Below are 25,581 nucleotides of genomic sequence, written 5' to 3'. Positions count from 1 at the left end.
CAATTGCATGAGCAGAAAGTATTAAAAGAATTCTGTTTTAGAAAAGTATGTATTGTTTAAACATATCACCAAACTCTGAACATGACACTAACTTTTTGTCCTAATATTAGCTTATGTAACTTTTTGCATTTAAGCCTGTACTTCAGAAAACCTTCATTTTGATTAGTTTTACAACTGTGTTGAACAAGGAACATACATATTTAAAATGTAATATATTTATTAAAAAGTTACCTATTTTTTTGTTAGCTCATACCCAATGTAATTAACATCAATAATAACTTTTAGCTTCAGGTTTCTTACTGGAAGTTATACACACAAATTTGTATTTTTAATGTCCCATGTGGATTGTAATGTTTAGAGTTTAAAAACAGCCAACTATGCTTAATAATCCCTTGTGTTCTTTCCTTCCTCTGCAATATTTAGTAAGAAATGGAATATATTGAAAATCAATCATTAGGTTCTACTGTTAACTCAAAAGCCTAAGGTAATTGTGATACTACTAATTGAAAATGTGATTATATTTAAACTGGAGACATAAAAAGACTAAAACCCTCTTTGTACTTGCAGTCCAAAACAAAAACATTATTCAAGGGCATGTTATGTCAGGTTTTAACTAATTTTGAAATACCCCTGCACTGGGAAGAGTCACAACATTATTTCTCTGGAGTCACGAGGTGTCGAACTGTATCACTACACTTGGGAAAACAAAGCTTATTCTAGTAATACCATTATGGATAAAAATTAATTGCCCTCCCCACTTTAATGCCCTCCCATGACTTTAATGAAAGAATGTATCAAAAGGCTAAAGACAAAAAAAAAACACAAACCAACCCAAACCAAAAAACACCCCAAGCACCAGGTCTTCAGTATTTTGTTTGTAAATCACAGTCCTTTTGCTACGTAATAATTTGCTACCTGATGGCTACTGTACAGATTTTATGGACCAAATCTCTAAACAGATGTCTGTGTCTTTCCAGGCTTGCAAGCTCTGTCTAATGCTGTTTCACTAGAGATATTTTAATGGCGGCTGCTTGTATCCATAATGTAAGTAATTGCTACTTCATATATGCTCACTGGTGGAAGAACCTTCCCAAGTGCTAAAACCTTCTCAAAGCTAAAACTGCTCTGAATTTGATATGTTGAGATTAATCTATTAAAAATTAATATGCTGGTTACCACAGACATACTGGACACTCTCCTAACATGATTTCTTTCCTGGCTACCTACCCTTGTGTAACACAACTATAACCTGCTTTCCCTTTGTGTTAGTTTCTAAAGCTGACAGACAACTTCACCTAGGGCAATGCTACCATGCTCCAAAAGGTCTCTGAAGCTTGTGAAAATGCAGCATGGTCACCATTTGGGAGTAGAGTTTACTCTGCAAACACATTGAAGCTTTAAAGCAACACTTTTTCTTTCAAGAAAGAGTCTCTCTCTGTAGAGATGTCCATATATTTAGACAAACTACTTTTCAATAAAATTGGAAGGGCTCCCTGTAGCCCTTTAAATTTGTGTTGTCACACAGCAGTTAAGACTCTCTTTGGGACAAAGGACTTTAGCATTAACTGCCCAGAAGGACGAGCTATTTCACTACTGCATCCTTCCTTCACAGAACTGCCTTACACTTCCTACAAAAGACACAAAAAAAGGTGGCCAGCGAGAGCGGATAGGAAATAGAGGAGTTGAGAGGGGAAGGGACCAATACACGCTGCTCCCCCAATACCTTTTGTGTACAAAACCCCTGAAGACAAAAGTCAAGCATGAAATTACATTACTTGTAATGGCAGGGGCATTAATACCACAGTGATGATCGACTGGAGTCCAGAACTGGCACAAAGGCAGAGATGTGGTAAGGTTAAAAACTAGCCCTTCAGCATATTATTTTAGATATAAGCAAATATTTCTCCTCAAATCCAGAAAATTCTCAGGAAAGTGTTCTTATGAGAGGACTCCCAGAAAATCTCCTTCCCTAAAGTTCTGTCCCTGTTGGACCGACCTAGCAATGTCGCTGAAGACTGAGCAGAGGAGCAGAACTGGGAACAGAATGCATCTGCAGGTACTTGTATGGACCGCATAGAACTCTGAAGGAAATATCAATTTGTACTTACAGAAATTTCCTAAGTAAATAAATCTCTCCCCAAAAGCCGTATTTTATCTATAATAGTATTAGTAAAATGAATATTTGTTTCAATTTAAGCACCCATATAGCTTTTGATAATTTTCACTGCAAACTAATTACCTATCTACATAGTGTTGTATTCCGAATTTCCTCTCATTTATGAGTAATATTTCAATTCTAAGCAACCATCCTTCCTTAAAGCTATGATCTCTGTTATATAAAATTCTCATAGTAAATTAGTCATTAAATGCTTAATTTGTACAGGTCTTGATCTAATGCCCATGTTAAATATGTGCCTCAGGAGTAAGTCAAATGAGTCAGTGTACAGGTTTTTTGTTTCTTTTCTTTTTCTTTTTTTTTCTTTTTTTTTTTTTTTTACTGAATGAGCAAATCAATCACACATCAGTGTTGTAAATTTATGTGCAAAAGCATTGAAGTGCTTTACTACAAATTACAACGTAGAAACACGTTAACTAAACAATTAAATTCATACAATCAGATTTAGGAATATAACAACACAAAGAAGAAACAGAATTACAGTACATTTACAACACAAGACAAATACATGGAATTCATTAGAAAATATTGTAATAAATAATTCATGAATTATAGTGCAATTGATTTATGCATAAATATAACTAATTGCCTAAAAATCAGTTGTTAACAAAAATCTGTCAAAAATCAAGGCAGCCACAGAGTTTTACTAAATTACTGCGACAATGGAAATACTGCAATTAAAAAACAAATACAAGTATTTGTACTGTAAACAACTAAAAAATCAGTCTCACTAAAGTTAATATACAATTTAATATAAAATTGTCATTAGCTACCAGAAATGGTTTAAACAGCTTTACTGAGCAGTAGTTCTAAAAACAGAGGCACTGTTTTTTAATATAAAATACTTGAGAAACATTCAAATAAGTAGAAAGCATGTAGGGCTTGCTTTCGCCTTCATTTAAAATTCTGCTGAAACATGGATTTTCAGAAAATGTCAATTACTAAGTAGTGACTGGTAACTGAATTTATAAAACAGTTCAAAGTGTGTAATTTAAATGACATTTAATGGAGTACATAGGGGTTGGGGAAGGAGAATCTACACGTTTCCCTGCCTTTCCTTAGTTGTGTAATCAAAGGTTAGCCTAATAATTAGAAACAAATAATTCTGTTCCTTTAAACACTTACAGGTTGAGTATCATCTATAAACTATCAAAAAATATTTTAATATACTATTTCTGACCAAAAAATAAATACAAGTACTAAAATGTTGAAAATTAATTATAATATTACATACAAAACTACTGAGTACTGTTAAGTCAATAGTAAAATGATCCCTGATATTATGAATCCTGTTAATTTTTTGGTCAGGTCATCTTTTAAATGATATAAAAAGAGTACTGTAACTTGCCTTCAATATAAACTTCGGACTCAAATTTATAATATTGTCTGAGGAGTAGAAAACACCAGTATGGTACAAATATTAGGCAAAGTATTGAAGCCCCAAATTTTTGCAAGTAAAACTGTATAAAGACAGATCTTGAAACGTTTAAGGTTTTTTTCAACTTCACTTTTCAGTGGGGATGCATTAAGAATTTAATCCTTCTGGCCCTCACAAAATATGGCTTAATTCTTTTAAAAGGAAAGATGACCCTGACATTTGCTGTTTTGTAACCTCCTAGTTATCAGGTACAGTTCTGCGTAAAAAAGGATTCATTTTGTAATATGCAAGTAAACCTTAGTCACTGAAGAAGATTCAGTATAGATCTGAGAGACCAAAGAAGTGATACACTGTTTGTGCAGCTTCACATAAGGAACATTATTCTATTTTAAAATGTAAGTTGATATTTTTTTAATAAGGTTAATAAATATGGTCTAGATTTTGCCATCAATATTGCAAGTATGTTCTCTGCTGACTTTAATGGCAAGTTTATCTAGAAATCAAGTCACCTGATGTGGCCCATATGTATCTAATGTCCCCTTTCAGTTTTTATAATTAACCTATACATAGGCAAATTTAAGTGGGAAAAAAATTGACAATGTATGCATGTGCAACAAATGTATAAAAGTTGGAGAAAAGTCTTTTTCTATCCCAAATTAAATGCATACAGAAGTAATAACATTTTGAGAGGAAAAGGGCATTGATGTTCCGTATCAAATGTATGAAGCAAGCCCCCATTCTTCGTATGTAGACACGTTTTTTGTGATATTCCATGAAAAAATTAAGTATGATATAAAGTCCAATGTGAATACTTTGAAATTCATTTAAAAACTGCAATATGAAGGTAATTGGTCTCCCTTAAATTCTGTTAAAAGTTACCTATTTAAAGTGAACTGTCTAGCTTCTAACTACCAAATTTATAAAGAATGTATATTATTGAACGTTCAAAACAGCTTCACTGTTCGATATTTGTATTTCTATCAAGACCCTGAACTGCAAATTTGGTTATTAGCAAAATGATAATGTAACTTGGTATTCATTTTGATAAACTGAAAATGTTTTGAAATGTCACAGCAGCAAATACATTACAGTTACAGTGAGGTTTTTCAACAGGAGTGTGACACAATCCTTAAATAAATTTTAAGTAGTCATAACGTCAACTAACCAGCACGTTTAAACAAAAACAAAACAAAACAAAACGCCATTCTCAAGCTCATTCTGTGCACATTATGAACATGCTCTAAGTTGCATTCCAACCTTCTTTTTAAACCTTACAAGTCACCTTATTTTTCAAACTAAAAAGGAAAATTAGGTTTAAGTTTAAATTATTTTATGCTCTTAGTATTCCATCTTATTTCATATTTAATAATTCTATAACTACAGTAATTTCTCAGGTTTCATAAGTGTACACTTTGTAAACACCACTTTCTTTCTAAACCACCAACAAAATTGTCTTAAAATGATAAAAAAATGCAGTTTATGCCTGCTAACACACATTTTTAGTAATGAAATGTTTATTTCTTACTTGTATTGGATATTTAAGTAACGATGAAGTTTTTTTTTTCTTTCACAGAATGTACTATATCCTACTAATACTTCACAAATTCACTTTCTTTTAAGGAACTAGCTTTTTAAAAAATCCCTTGATTTGTATAATCTGAGTTACTTACAATTTATTGCAAGTATTCTGTGAAGTTTAGAAGTTTGCTAACCATTGATCGTGTATTTCCGTAATAAGATGGTTTGTTGAATGGGTAGAGTGGTTCTTCACCAATTAAAAATTATGTTTCACATGACAAATACTTGTTTTCCCAAAACATCTTTATGCTATTGACTACTAAATAAAACCTGAATCTTTTCACCTATTTATACAAGGATTATATTAAATACACACTATCAGAATTAAGTGAGCAACTCTATAATTCTGTCCACAGTGAAAACCCTGAATAAAACTATTTTTCAAAAGGCATGTATGTGGTTTTTGAACTGTATAATTTCACGTCTTCTGTCAGAGTGAACATATGTATTTCTCACACAGTGTGTGTATACAGACATACATACACACACACACAAAACAATTTGCTAACAATTATTCTACACAGGCTTGCTACTATTTTTGCAGCTGCCAGTCCCTGAATCTGTCATATTAAATAAGCCAGTATCTGGTAATCGGAGTTTCTTCTTCGGCGGAGTCTTCAATGTTCCAGATCTTTCTTTTACTTTATATTCTAAAGTGCTGTGAGGTACCCCATAAATTCCTTGTGCTTTGGAAACACTCATTTTCCCACTCATTACCATTGCAATTGCTTCTTCCATTATTTCATGATCGTACTGCCGATAGCGGCCACGTTTTTTTCTTGGCTGCTTATTATCTTTACGATCCAAACTATCTTCTGTATTTTCTGAGGTTCCATCTACTGTCCCATTCTTAGCATTAAGACACAAAGGAGAGAGGTCCCCATGCAGAAAGTAGGAATCAACACTTGAGTGAGTTACAGGTCCAGAACATTCAATTTTGTTCTGTTTAGGGAGTATATTTTTCAATTTTTGAAGAGCTGATCCTTCTAAGACTGAGGAGGTTTTAGAAACGTGGTACATAACATCCAGAAGACCAGCAGTATCAGACTGTGGTTTGGACACAGAACTTATTCTTAGCTGAGGAATTTTTAATTGTACAGTAGGACTTGTAGTTTCATATTGTAGATTTTCACTTTTTTCTTTAAATTGTGTGACCATTCTCTGTAGAGTTAACTGGTGGAGGTAACTGGAAGCTGTTGGGAATTTTAATTCTGAGGTTTCAAGTAGACTGAGTTTACTTTTTTCTGTGCGCTCTGCTTGAGCTCTTGCCCACAAGGCTACTTTTTGTAGGACTGCACAAGTTTCTTTACTGTCTTTAAATGAATAACTATCATTGAAATCTCGAGTTTTGTTTTTAAAAGGTGCAGGCTTTCCTGCTGGTAAGGCTTCTAAGTGGAGAAGTAAAGTTTTTTGAGGTATGCCATAAAGTATGCCTGCTTTATTTATGTCCAGTGCTCCAGACTGAATGTCTTTCAAAGCTTTTGAGAGCAAACCATCTGCAAACTCAGCACTTCTTTCCACATAGTCCTCTCTGTGTCTGTGTAGTCTCCTGGATGGATGGAATGAAACGATGGTAAACTGATGTATGAGAGACTCTCACACAGCTATGGAAGGGAAGGGTCCACTCCTTTATTATACTCCTTGCTTCGGTAACATCACTGCTTCTGATACTTTTAAGCCTTTGAGATGTGGTAGTTAAATGATTATCCTAGCAAAATGTTACAGTTCTGGTAGGACAGTGCGTCAAAAATCATACGGTGGCTTCTACAGCAGCCCTTCCAAGAACTTTATATCCTAGCTCAGTATTCGATAATATTCTCATGTGCTTGCTATATTCCCTTGTTCACATACTTGCAGAGCAACACTGTTATAATTTTAATTATACAATTAACGTTCCATTAAATACCCAAATCCTGAAGGAGTTTTTGTTAGTAGAAACGTGACGTTACCGCTAAACAAGTAATAAAAGAGTCAACCCCCTCATAGAAAATTTGCAGCAATAAGTACATAACTACACACAACCATCCCAGACTTACACAAAACTAGGCTTTCTACAACCATAAGGTAAAGAGCTGTAGTTAACAATCAAGTCCATTTTGGCAAAATAAAACACAGGTTTAAAAACTTCTAGCCACTATTTACAGCTTTCTAATTACAAAGTCATATTAATTTTTAAACTTCTTCATATCAGCAAATTAATAAAATGCAATTTTACATCATCCAACAAATACTGCTATTGGACTCCTATTGGTAAGAAGTTATTTTGTAAGACGTACAGGTGACAAAAACAGTCCTGCTATGGCTAGTGGATGGGAGGATGCCAAAATCATAACGAAATCCAACAAAACAATGCATTTCACTAGCTTTGTGGTAGCTTTCAGCAGATGCAACAACATTTTTCTTGCTGAATAAAGAAATTTAACTATTTGCCACCACACACCATAGCCAGAACCATGATGTAAGTATAAGTATGATGATTAAGAGCTCTCTCTCTCGCGCGCTTCCTCTCTCTCATATTAAGGAGTATTACAGATAACAGCCATTTAATTGTTCATGTTAGTTGAAGAATATTTTAAATCTAAATATTAACATGGTAATTTTTGTCAAAAATTGAAGTTTCCTAAGTAAACTCTGAAAGAATATATTTGCATTCTCTTTTACTGTCCTACTGCTTTTATTGTGTTACATAATCAATTTTCAGTTCATTTTTAGTAACATGAACTAAAGTTTGGTGATTGTTCTGATAACTTTTCTTTAAACAGAAAAAAAGGAAAAAGACAAATGAAACATATGATATATACATAGACACACACTTATGAGTGACACAAATTCTTTTGAAAGCAAAATATAAACCACACGTGTGTGTCAGTATATACAAATATGTTATGAACATAAAACCTGACTTCAGAGAAGTAAGAGAAACCCCAATTTTCTTTTACATAAGCCGAAGAGAGTCCTAAACGTTGCTTACCCAGACACCGAGTTTTCAGAACACAATGGATCATATTTGGGTTCTTCCAACCTTGCGCTTTTCTTTGTAGAGAGATCTAGCACTCCATCCCCTGCAAAGAACGAGTAATTATGATAGCAGTTGTTTAAGGATGACCTCAGACATTTTGCTAGCAATTGTTTGTAGCTATGGCACAATTTTTAAGCAGTTAAGTTTACCTTGCAAATTTCTGGCATCCTATTCCTTTAACAATATCAGCTGTCTGCAAATTGTTTTATCTGATTTATGACAAAATTGTTTAAAATTAACAAAAATCAAAAAGCCATAACGAAATCATGAAATTTAAAAGAAGAATGTCTTAAACAGCAACATGTCTGTTTTCCTAAAAATCATGTATGCATGGATATTGCACAGTTTACTTTCAAGGCAACCAGAGCAATGTACTTCATATTATTGTACAAACATACTGTAAACAAACGAATCTGATAATGAAGTTAAAGTGGACATAACTAAATCACAGACTTACAGGATAATTCAGACTAGAATGGTCCTCAAGAAGTCTCTGGACCAACCTCCTGCTCTGAGCAGAGTCAGCTATGAGATTAGATCAGGTTACCAGATGAGAAAGGAATAGTAGTACCCCAATAATGGGAAGAGAGCTAAAGCCCATAGTGTTTTCAGTGTATGTGACCTATGTCATTTAACAGCATAAACATTACTAACAGTTTGTTTATACAAACTCCCCCTGCCGTCCCCACAATGAAGTAATGACGTAACTAAAGGATCAGAAAGACCTAAACGGGGGTAGGAGTTCACTCTATTCAGTCACTGGCAAATGTTATATTCAAGATTTATAGCTGGATGTTAAAATCTATGAATTTTTGAAATAGCCATATTTTATTTCAAATCAGTATTTACAAACATTGAAAATTAACAAACCTCTTCAGTGCCTGACATTTTCCTTCCAGTAAGAGTGTTGAGATTTTTTTGGTTTATATTTTTTTTAAATCGCATTTAATTTATAGATAAATTGCCTAACCATATATAATTTCATACCTTTTTCCTTGGTTCTCTGTTTCAAACTTGGGCTGTTTTGTGTGCTTGTGTTATAGGAATCCAATTTTGAGTTTTAATATGTAGTTCAACATTCAACTCTAAAAGCAATCTTATGCTAGCCCTTTATACAGTAGTATTATTTTTATGTTATCATGTATTATTTGCAAAACATCAATCAATTGTATATGTTTTCCTACAACCTTCGATTGAAGACATGAAGCATTGGTTGGATTTTCCAAATGCCAAAACTCAAATGAGAATTCAGAAAAATTGTTAGGTTAACTCTGCTTTGTACCAATATTGCAAAGAAATATATTTTAGTGTTAGTTGCCCAACTGTTTTATGTTGGAAGAAGATTAAAGAGAGAAAAATTAACATTGTAGGCCAATATAATAATATTAAGCATATTTATAAATACACCACTTGTCAAAGATGCTCCTTTTCTCCTAAACTTGTTCCCTTCAAAATCTTCCTTAAACCCTAAAGGAAGTTAAAGTAAGGACTAGTTAATGCTAATCAAGCTTTCTGAAGCAGCAGTATTCCAGAAAGAAAAGCCAACTAAAATCGCCACAGAATTATTCTGCAAGGAATATCCAGACTACTACCCAGCTGTTAAAAATCCCGAATACTTGCAATGACCCTGACTCCTGTGCAACAGACAGATTTCATTTGTTGTGTTTCGTTAGTGATACAAACTACGTTACCCTTTAAGGGTTTGTGTGTTCTCTTTCAGAGTAGTTTCTCCACCTTCAGTTGGTATTCACAGGCACTGTGATATAAAATGTTTAGAAGAGATAGCTGAACAAAGTCACTGGAAAAATACCTCAGAAAACTAACTCAAAGTTCAAACTCATCAAGTTGCAAAAGCTAATCATTAGGTAGACCACTATCAAGTGACTACTAAGAACAAAAGAAAACCAAGAATAGATTAAAAACAAAACAAAAACACCAAAATGAAAACCCATTTTGAGAAACACTGTTGAAAACCAAATTAATCTACAACTTTGAAATAGAGAGTTTTGCTAAAGACATTAGAATATCAAGACAACCAACATGAATGGCTCTTTCTAACCACTCTACAAAGGAACTGACACTAACAAGATTTTTTGGATATCGCAAGATTCCAAAATGAAATGTGAACACACCAAATCATTTTTATTTTCAGTCTTTCAGAATTGGCTTTGACAACATAAGCCCCCAACAAACTGGAAAAATGACTAAAAAGAGGACAGCACTGAAAATACAGATTCCTGAGACACGAAATTAGATACGGCCTCTAAAAGGTAAGCAGAATGGAATAACCATTTCAGGTTCAACACAGCTAAATGTTCAACACAGCAAATGCATTTATTAAGTATATGTATGACTCTTCCCTGAAAACCATGCTCTATGGGAAGGCGATCCTCAGTAAAAAGAGTGAATGAGAAGCATGTGAGAGATTTGATATCCATAAAAAATAGCAGATAAAGTCATCAGGCTTTTCTTCAGTGATTTCACTCAAACAAATAAAACAACAATCTGATGCAAGAGGTACTGATAGGTCAGAAAGTTTCATTAAAATGCATAAATCCTAGTGTTGGTGGATCTTTCTGCTTTACAGTAGAATCAATTACGATGAAGGAGCACCTCCAATCGGTAGGAACGCAAGAGCACTGGCAATAAAGTTTTAAGACCAAATGAAATTAAATGAATGTATGTATATATAAACAGTAGAGATCTTAATTTTGGTTAGGTTCAAGACCAGAAGTTTACAGAGCCAACTATCTATAACGAGATGCAAATAAACATGTGTCTAACCACATCTCCAAGCCAGGATTTTCAAAAGAAGCCCTGCTTCTGTGGGTACAGCAATAAATTTCTGACCTGCATAAAGTTACAAAGCATTCTAATGCTTACTCTGCAACATTAACACACCTTGTGGATACACTTACCCAGTCAAATATGACCTTTACACACCTTGTGGATACACTTACCCAGTCAAATATGACCTTTTGGTATCCTTTGTAAGTAATGAGGGCATTAATCCAGGTACTGGTTTTTGTAAGACTGTTTTCTCAGCCTAACAAAATTTCTGTTGTAATAGGATGTTCACACACAGTCTAGTAATTTTATGTACATGTCTCCTGCATGACAAACAGAAATCTGTTTGAACAGCAGCACCCCCTGAGATCATGCTTGTCCCCTGGGTACCTTATTGTAGAAGTACAGAACTGAGCAGTTGCAACTCATCCTTCAGCTCCTACCTTAATACAGGACCCAAGTCACAGTTTTCTAGTACTAGGGAACAAAAAACAGACTGTACAGGTGGACAACAAACCTTGAAAACCTCCATTACTTGCAAGGTAGGAACAAATCTTTTAAAACCAAACCAGCACTTCTATTATTTCTATCAAATCACTCAAACCACATGATTTAGGCAAAAATTCTGGAAAGGAAGTGAATAACATCAGGAGCAGAAAAAACTCTATATAATGTGGGTCTAATAAGAGCCATGGAATTGCTTATACTTTTCATCTGAAACCATGACTATTACAAAAATAGCCTTCATAAACAGATACTCTGAAATACTGGTTAATATAGAAAAGTTATTACAAGTTTTCCAGGTCTGCTCCTCGTGACCTTCTAATGAAATTCTTTCTGCTGCAATCCAATGATTTTGAACTTCAAAGAAATGGCTTTACCTCTGGACCTGACTGCTCAGCACCACATCATCAGGTACAACAACACCAAGGTACAACTAAGCTAAAACATCTTCAGAATAAATAGGACCACAATAATGTGAACCTCCACCAGACTAGCAAGGTTACAGAAACAGAGAAAAAATAAGTCTGTATCAGACACCTGAGTTCCTACAATTGGTATTTCAATACTGATTCTAGCAAACATGTCATTTTCTGGTTTTCAGGAAATCTTTCACTGGTTATCTGCCCGACTAGGTCAGATGATCTACTCTACCCAGTCCTCTGACTCCAGTCACAGCAGGAACTCCACTCCCAGCATGGGAGAGCACATCAACCTGGCCACCACCTGCAGCTCGTTCCTCTCCTACTCTCCCAGCAGATGCCACTGGATCACAGAACCCAGAGGTCCTCTCCCTGACTGTTGTCTTTACTATCTGGCCTTGGTTATATTAGCTGGGAAGTTATGAGAGGCCTTTTTTGAATCCACTGCCAATGTCCGTCTCTACCACCTCCTGTCACAGCAGTTCCAGATGTTCACAATTCACTGTGCAAAAGAAGCCCCTTACCTCTTTATTTATTTTCCTTTTAAAATGTTTCAGCAAACCTTGCCTAGTTCTAGTATTTTGAGATTCGGTAAATAACAATTATCCCTTTGCCTTATCCATCATACTGTGGCAAACCTCAATATAGCTTTAAATAGGAACAAAATGATACTGCCTTGTCTCTAAAACCTCTCTTGACGATGCCTTGCCCTTTGCTGTCTATTTTTATGGAAACACTGTTTTCAGAAAACTATCAGTAAGAACTCCAAAGTCTTTTATTACTTTTTAACTACCCCTTTGACTAACCAATTTTTGCTGACCAGGGAAGTTATTTTATAAAACGAAGAACTGCCAGATCGGCTATACAGTAGGTGCATGTGGCAAGGTGCTGGCAGCAGTGTGGCTGCCCCATGCTGGTTGACCGCTACTGATTCCAGTCAGCTCCAACAAACACACTGCAGGACACACTCAGCCCAGCAGCCAAGCTGGTGGCACCTCTCAAAAAACACGGTAGGGAAAAATGCCTCTTTATTTTAATAGGCAATATTTTAAATTAACTTTCCCCAAGGTGAGTCTTTGTCCATGATGGCAAGCAGTAAGCCAGCACCCTGTCCTCAACTCAACTTATAAGCTCTTGTTTCTGGTCTTATTTCCCCCTCTGAGCCGCGGAAGAAGGAAGGAGTGAGCAAATGGCTCATTGGGAGTTTGTCCGTTTTCCACTACTGGCAGTCAAAGAAACAAAACTCTTTCTTTTCAGGAGTAGTAGTCAGGCATTGGAATGGGTTGCCCAGGGAGGTGGTGAAGTCACTGTCCCTGGGGGTGTTTTTAGGGACATGATTTAGTGGGTGATACTGGTGGTAAGGGGATAGTTGGACCAGATGATCTTGGAGGTCTTTTCCAACCTTAATGATTCTACGAAAACCCTGGACGCTGTTCCAAGGATGACCTTTTTACACAATTATTAAACAAAGTGTTTCTTGAATATATTTGCAGATTAAACAATTTAATTTTTTGAAACACAGCATGCGTACCTTCAAGGACACAGCATTTTTCCCACTATATATAGTGAGAACAGTGTATTAAAATAAAAAGATGGTAAAGGATTATTTTATTTGAATTGTTTTCAATACACCCGATTGTAGCAATCAAGAAGCCATATATGTCATGAGTCAAGTTGCCATACCGAGTTGAAGGAGGGTTTTCAAGTTATGAAACTACTTACTTCTCAAAAACTAAATTGTTCTGTTGGAAATTTTGGTGATTTCATATGCATATAGGAAAACTGGATAATAAAAAGCTGTTTTAAATCATTCAAACTGAATTTTTAACTCTGGTTATCCTTACTTTTCCTACTTCAAGAATAGCCAACAACGATATAGCTATAGAATAGCTTTAAGAACTTCAGTGCAGCAAAACTCCCCTCATTGTCACCCAACTCTAGAATTACTAGTAAATAGATGACAATCTATGATATTAGTTACTAGTACTTTCTACTTATCATGAAACAAGGAGGCATGAAAAAGCATTACGCAAATTCTCTTGCTTTTTTTGTGCGCTATGTTTACATCCTATCACTCAACAAGAAATTGTACAGCTAAACTAACTTCTTAGATTATGTACTTGTACAGTTTATACTTTTGCCTCTTTGCAAGTCACTCTGCTTATGAGCTTCAGGGTGATGAGCCCTTCTGCATCTATTAAGGGAAAGAAGCCTCTACACTGAAGCAGCTGCTGCTGGGCTACGCTCCCTAAGATGCCGCACAAAAAAATAAAGTTGCTGTAGGATAGTCCAAAACTGTTCCTCACTCCACATTTTATTTTGTGAAGATGCTGCTTTATCATTAGGTTCATTCAGAGAAGGAATGACAAAAACCATACACAAATACCCTGTATTTGTTAGGCACATTGCAGGCAAAACAAATTTTCTCTTGTGATATAAAGACAGTATACTCTTTGTGAGTCCTTGGTAGCATTAGAATTACACAGATTAAGAAGCACTGGCCACTAGTGGCAGGATACTAGTGGATGTACTCAAGTTGAACCAGGGGAAGTTTAGGTTGGAAATTTCTCCTAATTTCTTCTCAGAAAGAGCAGTCAGGCATTGGAAGTGGTTGCCCAGGGAGGCAGTGGAGTCACTGTCCCTGGGGGTGTTTTAGGAAAGGTTGGACCTGGTGCCTAGGGGCATGGTTTAATGGGTGATATTGGTGGTAGGGGGATGGTTGGACCAGATGGTCTTGGAGGTCTTTTCTGACATTCTACTGTCAGTTAGAAGTAACTAACTGAGCCTATGAGCCCAAGTATTTACTAGCAAGTTGCAATGGAAATTATCACTCTTACACCTACAGTAGAAAGCAAAGCATAGTTCTGGTACTCCACTACCAGATTCAGGTGCTAGCTAGAGGTACTTGGATGTCTGTGCTTAAACGCTCATTACTGAATGATTCAGTACTGGGGTTGTGATGGGTTGACCTAGGTCAGCAACTAGACGCCCAGTCTCTCTTTTTCTCCTCCTTTGTCAAGAGGCCAAGCAGAAAGAAGTGAGGTGGGAGGGAAGTAAGATGAAAAAGCTCATGGGTCAAGACAAAGACACCAATTATTGTTACAGTAAAGATGGACTTCAGTTATGGAAAATTAATTTATTACCAATTTAAACAGTTGGGTAATGTGAGGAAGACAGAGAGAGAACACCTCCCCACCCCAACTTTTCCCTGGCTCAATTTCCCTCCTTCACTCTCAACTCCACTCCCCCTCTTCCCCTGAAACAGGGGTTACAGTCTCCTCTCTGCAGCTTTCCTCCTCTCACTTCTCCCCTGCTTATGTGGGCTCTTCACAGGCCTCATTTCCTTCAGGAAGTGCCAAGTTGATCTGATGTGGGGACTTGCATTGGTTGCAGTGGGGATATCTGCTCCAGACCACTCTCTTCCATGAGCTGCAGGGAACCACTTGCTCCTTCATGGTCCTCTCCGCAGGCTGCAGGGAAACAGCTGCAGCACCTCCTCCCCCTCCTCCAACCTAGGTGTTTGCAGGGTTGTTTCTCACTCTGCCCATCCAGCATTTTCACTCTTACATGTTTTCAGAGAGGTGCCACAAACTTTGCTGTTGCACTCTGCTTTGACCCATGGTGGGTCTGGTGCGGAAGTGGCTGTGCTTTGCAAAGGGCAACCCCCAGCCTCTTCCTACAGATGCCACCCCCGAAGCCCTCTCTCACTACTAAAACTGGCACATAAACCCAATATGCAGGGGTTTTGGCAACGTGCAGCACTGTTAGTGTCAAACCTGAGTATTATGAGCATTCTTCAGAGACAGCCTAGGGGTAACAAAAGAAGGCAAGAAACTTTCTGAGGTGAAGATAAGATCATCCAGATGTCTTCAGTGGCAGAACTTTGCTCAGCACTGAACTAGTGCTTAGCTTGGAGGGGCTCAGTGCAAGAAAGTGCTTCTTGTGATCTGGAAAATAAAGCCTAAAACTTCCTCTGAGGTAGTTCAAGAATCATTCCCATAATACAGGTACAAGACTGCCTGCTTTTATTATTTACATCTGCCATTTTAAATGATACTATGGTAAATAAAAAGCACCTGCCTAATTAAAAAGATAAACCTGAAGAATTTATGTTTAGGCCATTACCTGCTTCATAGGAGAGAATTTGAATTCAAAAGATATCAACTTCAAGGATCCAACAACAGAACAAATGTACAGATTTGAACTTTGTACTCTGTTACTGCCATTTCACTTGGAAATTACAACAAACAAACAATAGATTAAGAGGTGCAAAACAATTAAAAGATTACTAGTAAGGCAGCAAATAAGAACGCATAGCTTTTTTTCCTCCAGTCTGGAGACTCGAGTGCTTTATGCTAGACGATTTAAAAAAAAATTACAATTAAAAACTGAAATCATTGATCAATTGCATAACAGTGCCTAAGGATCAGGATTATATTAGTTGTATAGACTAAGTCATCCTAAAGAACCACTGAAAAGCTGGTCCAAGATTATATCTGTTTGTATTTATATTATATTGCTGTTTACCCTAATTATAAGATTCAGATGACATGGAAGATAAAAATACCTCAAACTCTCTCTATGAACATTTTTGGAGAAAAGATGAGTGTACTTCAGAATAGCTAAGTGACTGTAGCAGTAGAACTTTCTTCCTAACCCTATCCCATTGCCCCATTCACCCTCTACCTTCCTTTTCATTCCTTTAAGACTTATTTGTGCTCGGTGACTCAGAACCTGTCTTTGGGGACTTCACACCCTCATGTACATTTTAGTGTTAAAATTGGTTCTTCTTTATAACCAGCTGTTGGAAGCAAGCAGCAGGTTATAGTGCTGATACCAGAAAAGTACTTTTTACCATCCTTGGGGGGGGGGTTGGTGGTGGAGGGGGGGAAGCTTCAGTCTAGAGATTGTAAATCTCTGAAATCTGTAATTCATCCACAGTGGAGGCATATCAAAACACAGTGGATTTTTTCTCAGGATTTCATCTGCACCGGGTATTTAGTCTGCATAAATTCATGTCTAAATCTAGACATGAACTAGCTTCTGCTAACCACACAGAATAAAAGCAGGAACTTCAAAATTTCTTAATGATTGTCAAAAAAAATTGTCTAAATTTCATCTAGAACAGGTATGTTTAGCAAGTAGATCCATGTCAAAACCTTTCTCCCCCAATGATGCACCATCTAACTGAAGACTGCATCATTAAGCATAAACATATGAAAGCTATTTCATTATGAAGAATGTAGTCTTTTAAAAGTTTAATTCTGCAGTTCTATCTTCTTTTAACTTTAGTATGATATATGACATACAGGTTCACTTTTCTCAGTGGTCTGCGATATAGTTGGACTAATATGAACCCTTGTATTTGCCAAAGACTAGCTGATTTTGCCGGTGTTCACAGTTGCACAACATTTACAATCCTCCCTGAGAACTACTGCTACTCCAAATCAAGTTTGGAGTCCAAAGCACTCTCGTGATTATATTATCAGTTTTGGGTAACAGTATTTGAGAGTAAAGCAAGAAAAATCTCTCATTATCATTTACAAATATGAGATACTTTTCCTTGCCTTGAAGAATAAAGTTGTGTTTAATTCTTAATTTTTACAGATCAGTACAAAAAATTCATCCTTCCATCATTTTAACCAGTACTAAAAGAATCAGTGTCCGAGGGTTGAAACAGCCAGAATGAACTTTGCTCTTTGAAATTGCAGTACATTCTCTTTTCTCAGAAGGCTTAACAGCCCTTTCCTTCAAAAAAAGTCTTGAGCCACTGTTACCTGTGACAGCCACAGATAAACTGACTTAAGATTTGGTATTCTGACACCAACAAATTCCCATGCTACTTGAAAGCATGCACCCAGAAATTAGGATATTTATCACTGAACACAATAAGAAAAATGCTTTTAGAAAGACTTCTTTTAAGCACACAATTTCTTTTTTTTCCCCTTATGTACTGAGCACTGCTTTGGAAAGATAGAATATATAGTTATTTGGCACAGACAAGAACAATTTATTTATTTTTAAGTAAAGAGACATAAGGTAGTAAATGACATCAAAACACAGAAAAGCAGATAGAGGATATTTACCTTGCTGAGTATTCTGTTCTTGAGTTCGATTCACAGTGAGGTCTAGAGGGCTATCCTGTTCTTCCTGAAGGGAGTTTTCCGTTTGGTTCATTTGGATACTTTTACATATCATACTTGGTTCAAACGATGAACCATTTCTGTTCTCTTGAATTTTGCTACTTTTTGAAATGTACTCAATCGCAAACTGGCGGATCATTTTTTTCATTAATTCCTGAGCAACTAGGGGAATGTTAGGATCACAGTTCTGAGGAAGATCTAGGAATAAAAAACAACAACAACACAAGCAACAGATGTATTAAGAAAACAAATTGAAATACTTTTTTAAAAATAAAGATTCCACATACAAACGAGCTCATTGCACACATTCATTGTGCTTAATGAACGCGTTAATTAAGATACCTAAGGTGTTCTTTCGAATATTCCTTACTGGTCATTTGCAAGAGTGTGTTTGCATCAGCAGTTTTCACTTTAATTATCATGGAATTTTACTATCATGGAATAAGTCAGATTATATGGGAAGATAAACAATTCAAGTACAAGAATCAGAATTTGTATTTATTGTTGTTAATTAAGATGAATTTTCATTTCAAGACAATTTTCAGTTTAGAAAATATTTTGAATATTTAGTGCAAGGTAAAAAGAAGTATGAATATACAAGGAGTTACTTTCAAAGAGCAAATAAAACAAATTATCTTTAAACTACAATTCTACAGATTAGTCCTTTGCATAATATAGAACAGTTGGACTTCTGAGAAGTTAATCTTAGAGAAGCGTTGTTTCACGTGCATGTTAGATCATCATGCCTATTTGAGGTTCAAGGTTGCAACATCAAATCTGGTATGATATGACTTGAGATGTCCCATATAATTTGTAGTAATGCAAGCAACTGAATTTTACAATAATCTTCAGAGGTCAAAGTGCTAACAATTAAATCATTTGAGAGAAGACACATTTCCTGTTCTGAACGATATACACACTATGTGTGTATGAGGACACGTGTATGTGGATACATACAACAATCCCATGGAAAAAAAGCATTTCATTTTAAAAGCACAAAACAAATACAAGGATCAAACATGAGATCCCTATAACTCTATTTTAGTATCTGCCAGCTAGACAAAAAAATTTAAAGTTCATCTGACTAACAAAGCTGAAACTACATTTGTGAATCACCATGATAAAATCCCTCCAAGTGCCAAAAACAAAATAAAAATTACATTTTTATGCTAAGTTACATAAGAAATCTACTAAGGAGTAAGCTGTATTCCTGATCAATGCAATACCAGAAACTGCAATATTTCAATTCAAAAGATGAGCATAATTGTCCATACTCCAATATCTATGTTCTTCCTTAATGTGGCAGTAGTAGTACCTATTCCACTCCTTTCCCTAGACACTATACACACAAAAACATGCATTTCAAAACTTTGTTTAACCCACTGTCCATCCTCAAGTTCACAGGTAATCACCAAATAAATTTCTTCACAACAGACAACAGGTTTAAAGCTTAAAAATAAAATAAAGAATTGTGAATGTGAAGAATTAGCTTTTAGATGATTCTTGATTGCCTGAGAGAAATGTCAAAAGGATATTGTGGCAGTTACCAGGGAACTTACACCAGTCCAGAACAGATAAGTAAAAAAAAAAAGCTGAGCAGTTGAGTTTTGTTTTCCTGGAAGCTGAGAAACTGAAAGGACAGGATCTCATGAATATTTCACTCAGGCAGACACTGCTGGAAGATAGATAGATCACACAGTATTTGCTCGAGCATTTTATGTCAATGAAGCTATATCCATCTACCAGCAAGAGTGATCACTGAGATTGGACCAAAGAACACTGTTCAGGTTTAGGATGAATGTATATAAGACTGTTTATTTCAGTTTTTTCAAAACATTCCACTTGAAGAATTCATTTTCACCAAGGAAGTATTGCAAGACATTACAAATACATATATCTGGTCTGCTGAGGCAGCTGACTGTTCTGGTGCTTCTTGATAATGCGTTTTGGTTACCAGATAAGGTAAAGCTCCAGCATTTTCAAAACCTCAGTATATGCTAGATGTCTTGGCTTCAAGAGACCTTATGCAAGGCATGAATAAAAAACAAGTCTGCTTATGATTGAATGCCTATCTTCTGACACTCCTTCAACCAGATTGCTACCAGAATTTCTAAAACTTGATAGGAGTTTATGGAGGAAGGGCACACGGTAGAATTCAAAATGCAGGATGATCCATATAGAGAAAAATCTCTCCCCATCATGTAGCATCCAGACACAAGTATTCTTTGTTTATTGGTATTTCCTGATTCCTGAATGATGAATCCATGAAGTGTTCAACTGGCATTTGGTTAGAGACCCAGAAGAAAACAACTTGACAAAAGATACTGAAGCAGCAAGGCAACAGATGTAAAAATGTTAGTGTATATACATCAGTAACAAAAGAACAAGGGAAGTTTGGATGTAGAATTGGAAAGTTGAGTTACCTAGGAACAAGAGTGTCTGCCTAAAGCTACGATTCCACCACTGTCAAGCAAAGAAAGTTACTGATCAATAACTTATCTTAAAAAACAAGCAAAAACCTTACAGTGAATAATCAAGAAACTCAAATACAATAAAGTATAAGAAATGTCAAAAACACCAGTCTAACAGATATATAAGAAGGGTCATTCTATAACAGTTGAGAAATTAGTCTGCTGTGTGCAGCCAAGAAAATCTTCTTTAAAGACTTTTTGAAAAACAGGTGATTATGAGCCCAAACGGGAACGAGTTACTTTATATCCTGATACAATCTGTACCTTTGAAAAGCAAGAGATCAGAAGCACAGGGTATACCCATAATTAACCAAAAAAACACAAATACCTGGAATAAGCACCTGCCTATTAATCACCATCACTGCCTATTAATCAACATCAAGTACTGTAACTGAGACAAAATTCTTTCAGAACTACCATGTTTCTATTCTCTTCCTATTCTATTTCAGACTCTTCACACTGGTAATATCCAAGCATTAACTGCTTTTAGACATTTGCCTAACATGCCTGCTTTTCCATTAGCAGCAAAGACATCTTTTGAACTAGCTGGAATAACGAAGAATTTATTTTTTGCTCTTATATACTTTATTAGTCTTATTTTTTCTTAATTATTTCCAAATACCCCCTACGGAAGAATAAATGCAGTAAGATTTCTCATAACTGCTACAACTACTGACAGTTTACATATTTAAATTTACTATAAAAGGTAGTATTGAATGGAAGACACACACCTTGGAGCACAATCTAGAAAATGTGCTCCAGGTGCACATTTGCAGTATTCTATCTGCTAATGCATATTCAGTCTACAAGGCTAGACCCTAGTTAGTCTAAGCTTAACTGCTAAAAATGCAAATAGCATGACTATCACATCTTCAGTATTTGACTATACTCACACCCTTAAATCATAATTCACATTGGAAGGACCTTAGGAGGTCTGTAGTAAGACTGCATGCTCAAAGCAGGGTCACCTTTAGGATCAAACCAGACTGCTCTGAGTTTTACCCAGCTGGGCCTTGAAAATTCTGTTGATGGAGACTACAATCTTTCTGGGTAGCCTGTTCCACTGCTTGCCGATCCTCATCTCTGCTTATACAACCAAGAATATCTCATTTCAATTTGTCTTCCATTGTCCTGCTATGCACCACTTGAAGAGTTTGATCCTCTCTTCTCAGTAACTTCCTCAGAGGTATTACAAAGCTGCTGTTGATCCATTTTTATTAATACTGCATCTTCTCTAATGGAAACAAAGCTTATGTGGATACATAACTTGTAATATTAGGAAGAAGTAACAGAGTATTCTAAGTTAGAAGTAATTTCCCACAGCTATCCAAATAAAACAGGAGAGAGATGAGAGATGTTAGATATTCAAAAAAAGTGATATGTTTTCATACACAATTTTCTTTTTACACACTATATATTTTATAGAAAAAATTAGACTAAGGATAAATATAACTTTATATAATGTTTTATCAATATAAGACTGATCAGAATAGGGTACATGGTTAATGTTATGACAGTCTAATTGCTTACATTCAATGTCTGCATTACTGTAGAAGTATGCAATGAAAACACATTGAGACCTGTAATTTTAAGTTCACGGTGGTGAAGTTTCACTACACATTGGAAATCTTTAACTAGTCATACAAAGTTTGTAAAAGCAATTTAATGTATTTTGTGGGAAGAAAGTTATTAGACCTCTGAGCTTAGTCTCACAAGCAAATATTTCTTAATTATTATCAGCAGATGGCACCAAATATACTTTGTATGAACAAAAAAGTTTTTATTCTAAAGATGTTTTATTAGGAGTAACGATTACAGCTAGTTTAAAATTCTAGATTTATAAGCCTACATCTGTTTAAGCTTCTATTTTTCAGATAGAATATTTACACAATAAGGCAGCTGTATTTACTCCAAGGATTGTGTATGCACATACATACCACTTCAAACCCAGCAAAACAGTCTCTAAGAATTTGGAGTAATAGGTAGCTCTGACGGTCCTCTAATTCCTCTCAGATCACTGTAGACCCTCCTGATATTATGATACAGCCTGGTATTTTCTGCTTGTGGAATATTCCAGCCAGAACGCAAAGGCAGCAGTAAAGATGATATACAATTATGACTAACTGCAACAATTTATTTTTTCAAATCTCACATTTAGGATTAAGACTCCCTCAGTTTAAGTACTATACCACCTTGTAGCTATTCAAATCCATATGCTTTACTATTCTGTACTTTATGTGAATTAGACTGCACAAAGTAAAAAATGATTTAACAGGTAATTCAGTCTTACACATGTATTTGGCAGGACAACAGACAAGGAATTGAAAGCTCCCAAAATTATGTTCCACATTAGCATTTTGTATCTTGAAAATTGAAAAAGCAGTATTTTTTCCATTTAAAAGGAAATCGGGACAACAACTCTTAATTTCTCTTCTGATACAGTACAAAAAGGCAGCTGAAATCAGCAGGGAATCGTAACTCTCCTTGTACCTTACAACGCAGTTCCGTGAGCAGCAGAACTAAGAATACCAGGTTGCTTATCAGCATTTCCTGTACCACCTCTCCCCTTCACAAAGGGGCTGCATGTTTTCTAGAATGATCCCATCTTAATAGCCAAACTGTACCAGCAACATCCTTAGCTCCCCATGTAAACTTGTCCAACTCACTGTATAATCATCAGCAGGTTAAAAAAAACAGAATACAGCCATTTATTCTGAGCTACCCCTCATGATTAGTTTAGTCACCTTAATTGATTAACAAACAAAAGGAATAAGGGCCAAGTTTATTCTAGTTTTCAGCTCTTGTAAACATTCAAAGTCATTTCCTCCTCTACTTAAATGACAATTTTCTTTACTTTGTATCCTCATACCTCTGAGGATTCCCTTAAATGAAGTTGAAAATGACCAGGAAATTCAAGTTACTAGACACAGTAACACTGGCAGACAGACAATCAACACATTGTACATTTTACTTCCTTCAGCAAGCAGTTGAAATCTTGCTAAACATTCTTTCCTGATGAACCTGAGGGACAGACAGCTTGTGCAGTACACTTGTATGACATCCTTGCTATGACAGTTCTCAGTTCTTACAGTTGTACTTAACCTAATTTATCAGGTAATACCAGACTTTGAAAAGACAAATCAGATTTCTCAGAATTATTAATAAAAAGGAACTGCAGGTATTGGATTAAGTAGTATGCACATCTCAAAACTAAACTTCAAAATAAATTTTTGAAAATTGAATATTTAAGAACATTTCAATGGTTTTCTGTAGTTTGAGATTATAGCTGCAAGTCTAGATGGGGTTTACCAAACCCTATATACTGTCTGGGAAGCGTAATCAGCTCTTGACATCTCTGCACCTCTAAGATGCAACTAAGTAAAGAATGAGAACTCAGAGGCAAAGGCAATTATATGGTATGGTATAAAGACATACTTATGAAAGGAAACATTTTAGAACATGAGACACCTAGAAACAAGAGAAAATTTTAAGCTTAAAAGGAAGTTATTTTGGTGTTAAAAACATGATACTGAAGATGCTTGACAGAGTACCCATAGAACCTAGAAAGATTGAAGTCATTCAAGTCATCCTGACTATTTTACTCCCTCCATTTTTCTACCTTAATTCCTTTATTTCTATAAAAGATTTTCAGGTTTCTGTCCTGGTGGATCAGGACCTGAAGGTAGAATCTGATTCACAACTATGATTGTATTTTACTGACTTTTTTGGTTTAAGAGTTCATATTAATGTAATAGAGTCTGGAAAGAAAGGCTTCCAGGAACATACAATGTGGATTATCAGAAAGCCAGATAATTAATATTCAATGATCAAAAATGTCTGATAAAGCTCTTGAGCAACTACATCTCTGCCATGTAAAGATTACCACATTCTGTGATATTCATAGTCAAAGAAAAAACCTATGAGTTTCTTAAAGCACATTATATTTTTTTCTTCATGGCTGCTTTGACAAAAGAAAACGGATATTTTAACATTACATAAGTGAGGAGTCTACTCTACTTACAACACCCATTGGGCAAAGAGAGATGTCATACCTAGGAAGAAAGCATTTGGTTTTCAGATAAATTGTTTAGTGTAAACAATCAACACAACAGGGGCTACAGCAGGTAACAAAAACTACTTCAGTTTTACTGAGGTGCCTGCCAAGGATAGGACTTCCTTACAGACAACTGTCTACCAAATTCGTCTTTCACTAACACAAAAAGTAGCTACCTAATAAAAAGCTACCACTTTGTTCTTTTATCTTGGCAGTAATTTTATCACTCTTAAAAGGAAAGAATCATCATGTTTGGGATTTTACAGACATCCTCACCAATGAATGCATGCAGGTTGTATGCTATGGATAACATTTATGACATGCCTGCATGTCTGGAGGCCATCTGAACTAGATTCCTGGTGCCAAAAAAAAAAGTTTGCAAATTAAAATACCCAACCACATCGTAGCATATTCTGAAAGTAAAAGGATAATGAGACCAATAAATAAAATTCAATTTGCTCAGTCTTAGAAGTTGTTCACAGATGCCCCAAATGAAATTCCGCTGGTCATGACAGTAAGAGACAGTATATGCTCTTGAAAAGTTTATAGTCAAAACAAATGAAATGACTATTACTTCTGTTTTAAAGACAGCCAACCAAGACTTCCACAGTACTTTGACCACAAAAGAGTATCCGTTTTACTACCAAGTGTAACAAAAGTTCCTTAGGCTAAACAGTTATTTCAAGTGTTCTGATCCCCCACCTTCCCAGCTGATAACTGATCTCAAAAGCCTACAAAAATTCTTAAAGGAGACTTGGGATTTTCCTAGCAAAACTCTTTGGCTTCCTCTTACAAAGGAGAAACTAATATCTCAGAAATTGGCTTTACATGCCCATTGCAAAGAACAATTTGTTCCTCTTCCTTCCATAATTTGAACAACTCACAAGACTTTGCTGAACCTGAACTGAAGCAGAATTCCTAGAAAACTCCTCACCACACTATCAGTTACCCAAGAATACACAAGACCATCAGAGAATCACAAAGATAATCAGGAAAGATTTTCCACTTGTTTTTCAATACACAAAACCTTTTAAACTGAGCTGATCTGGCAA

At 35.7% G+C, this 25,581-nt stretch overlaps 1 protein-coding gene across 5 annotated transcripts in view; it reads right to left on the bottom strand.

The window, feature by feature from the left end:
• The window catches only part of LCORL (ligand dependent nuclear receptor corepressor like), an 80,100-nt gene that overhangs the window by 19,233 nt on the left and 35,286 nt on the right, over positions 1–25,581 (bottom strand). For 3 of the 5 annotated variants that reach the window (XM_035568978.2, XM_035568983.2, XM_050710260.1), the window contains exons 5-6: positions 17,948–18,202; positions 8,104–8,194 (exon numbers count right to left, since the gene is read on the bottom strand). In XM_035568978.2, the coding sequence (XP_035424871.1) occupies positions 8,104–8,194; positions 17,948–18,202 (346 nt within the window). Of the gene's footprint in view, positions 1–2,501; positions 6,682–8,103; positions 8,195–17,947; positions 18,203–25,581 lie in introns of those variants that run through there. The other 2 variants (XM_035568980.2, XM_035568984.2) reach the window with 2 other exon arrangements.

The sequence above is a fragment of the Cygnus atratus genome, chromosome 4 (genome assembly GCF_013377495.2).
Source record: "Cygnus atratus isolate AKBS03 ecotype Queensland, Australia chromosome 4, CAtr_DNAZoo_HiC_assembly, whole genome shotgun sequence".
Lineage (NCBI taxonomy): Eukaryota > Metazoa > Chordata > Aves > Anseriformes > Anatidae > Cygnus > Cygnus atratus.
Note: the sequence above shows the minus strand (reverse complement) of the source record. Positions and strands in the feature narration are given on the sequence as shown.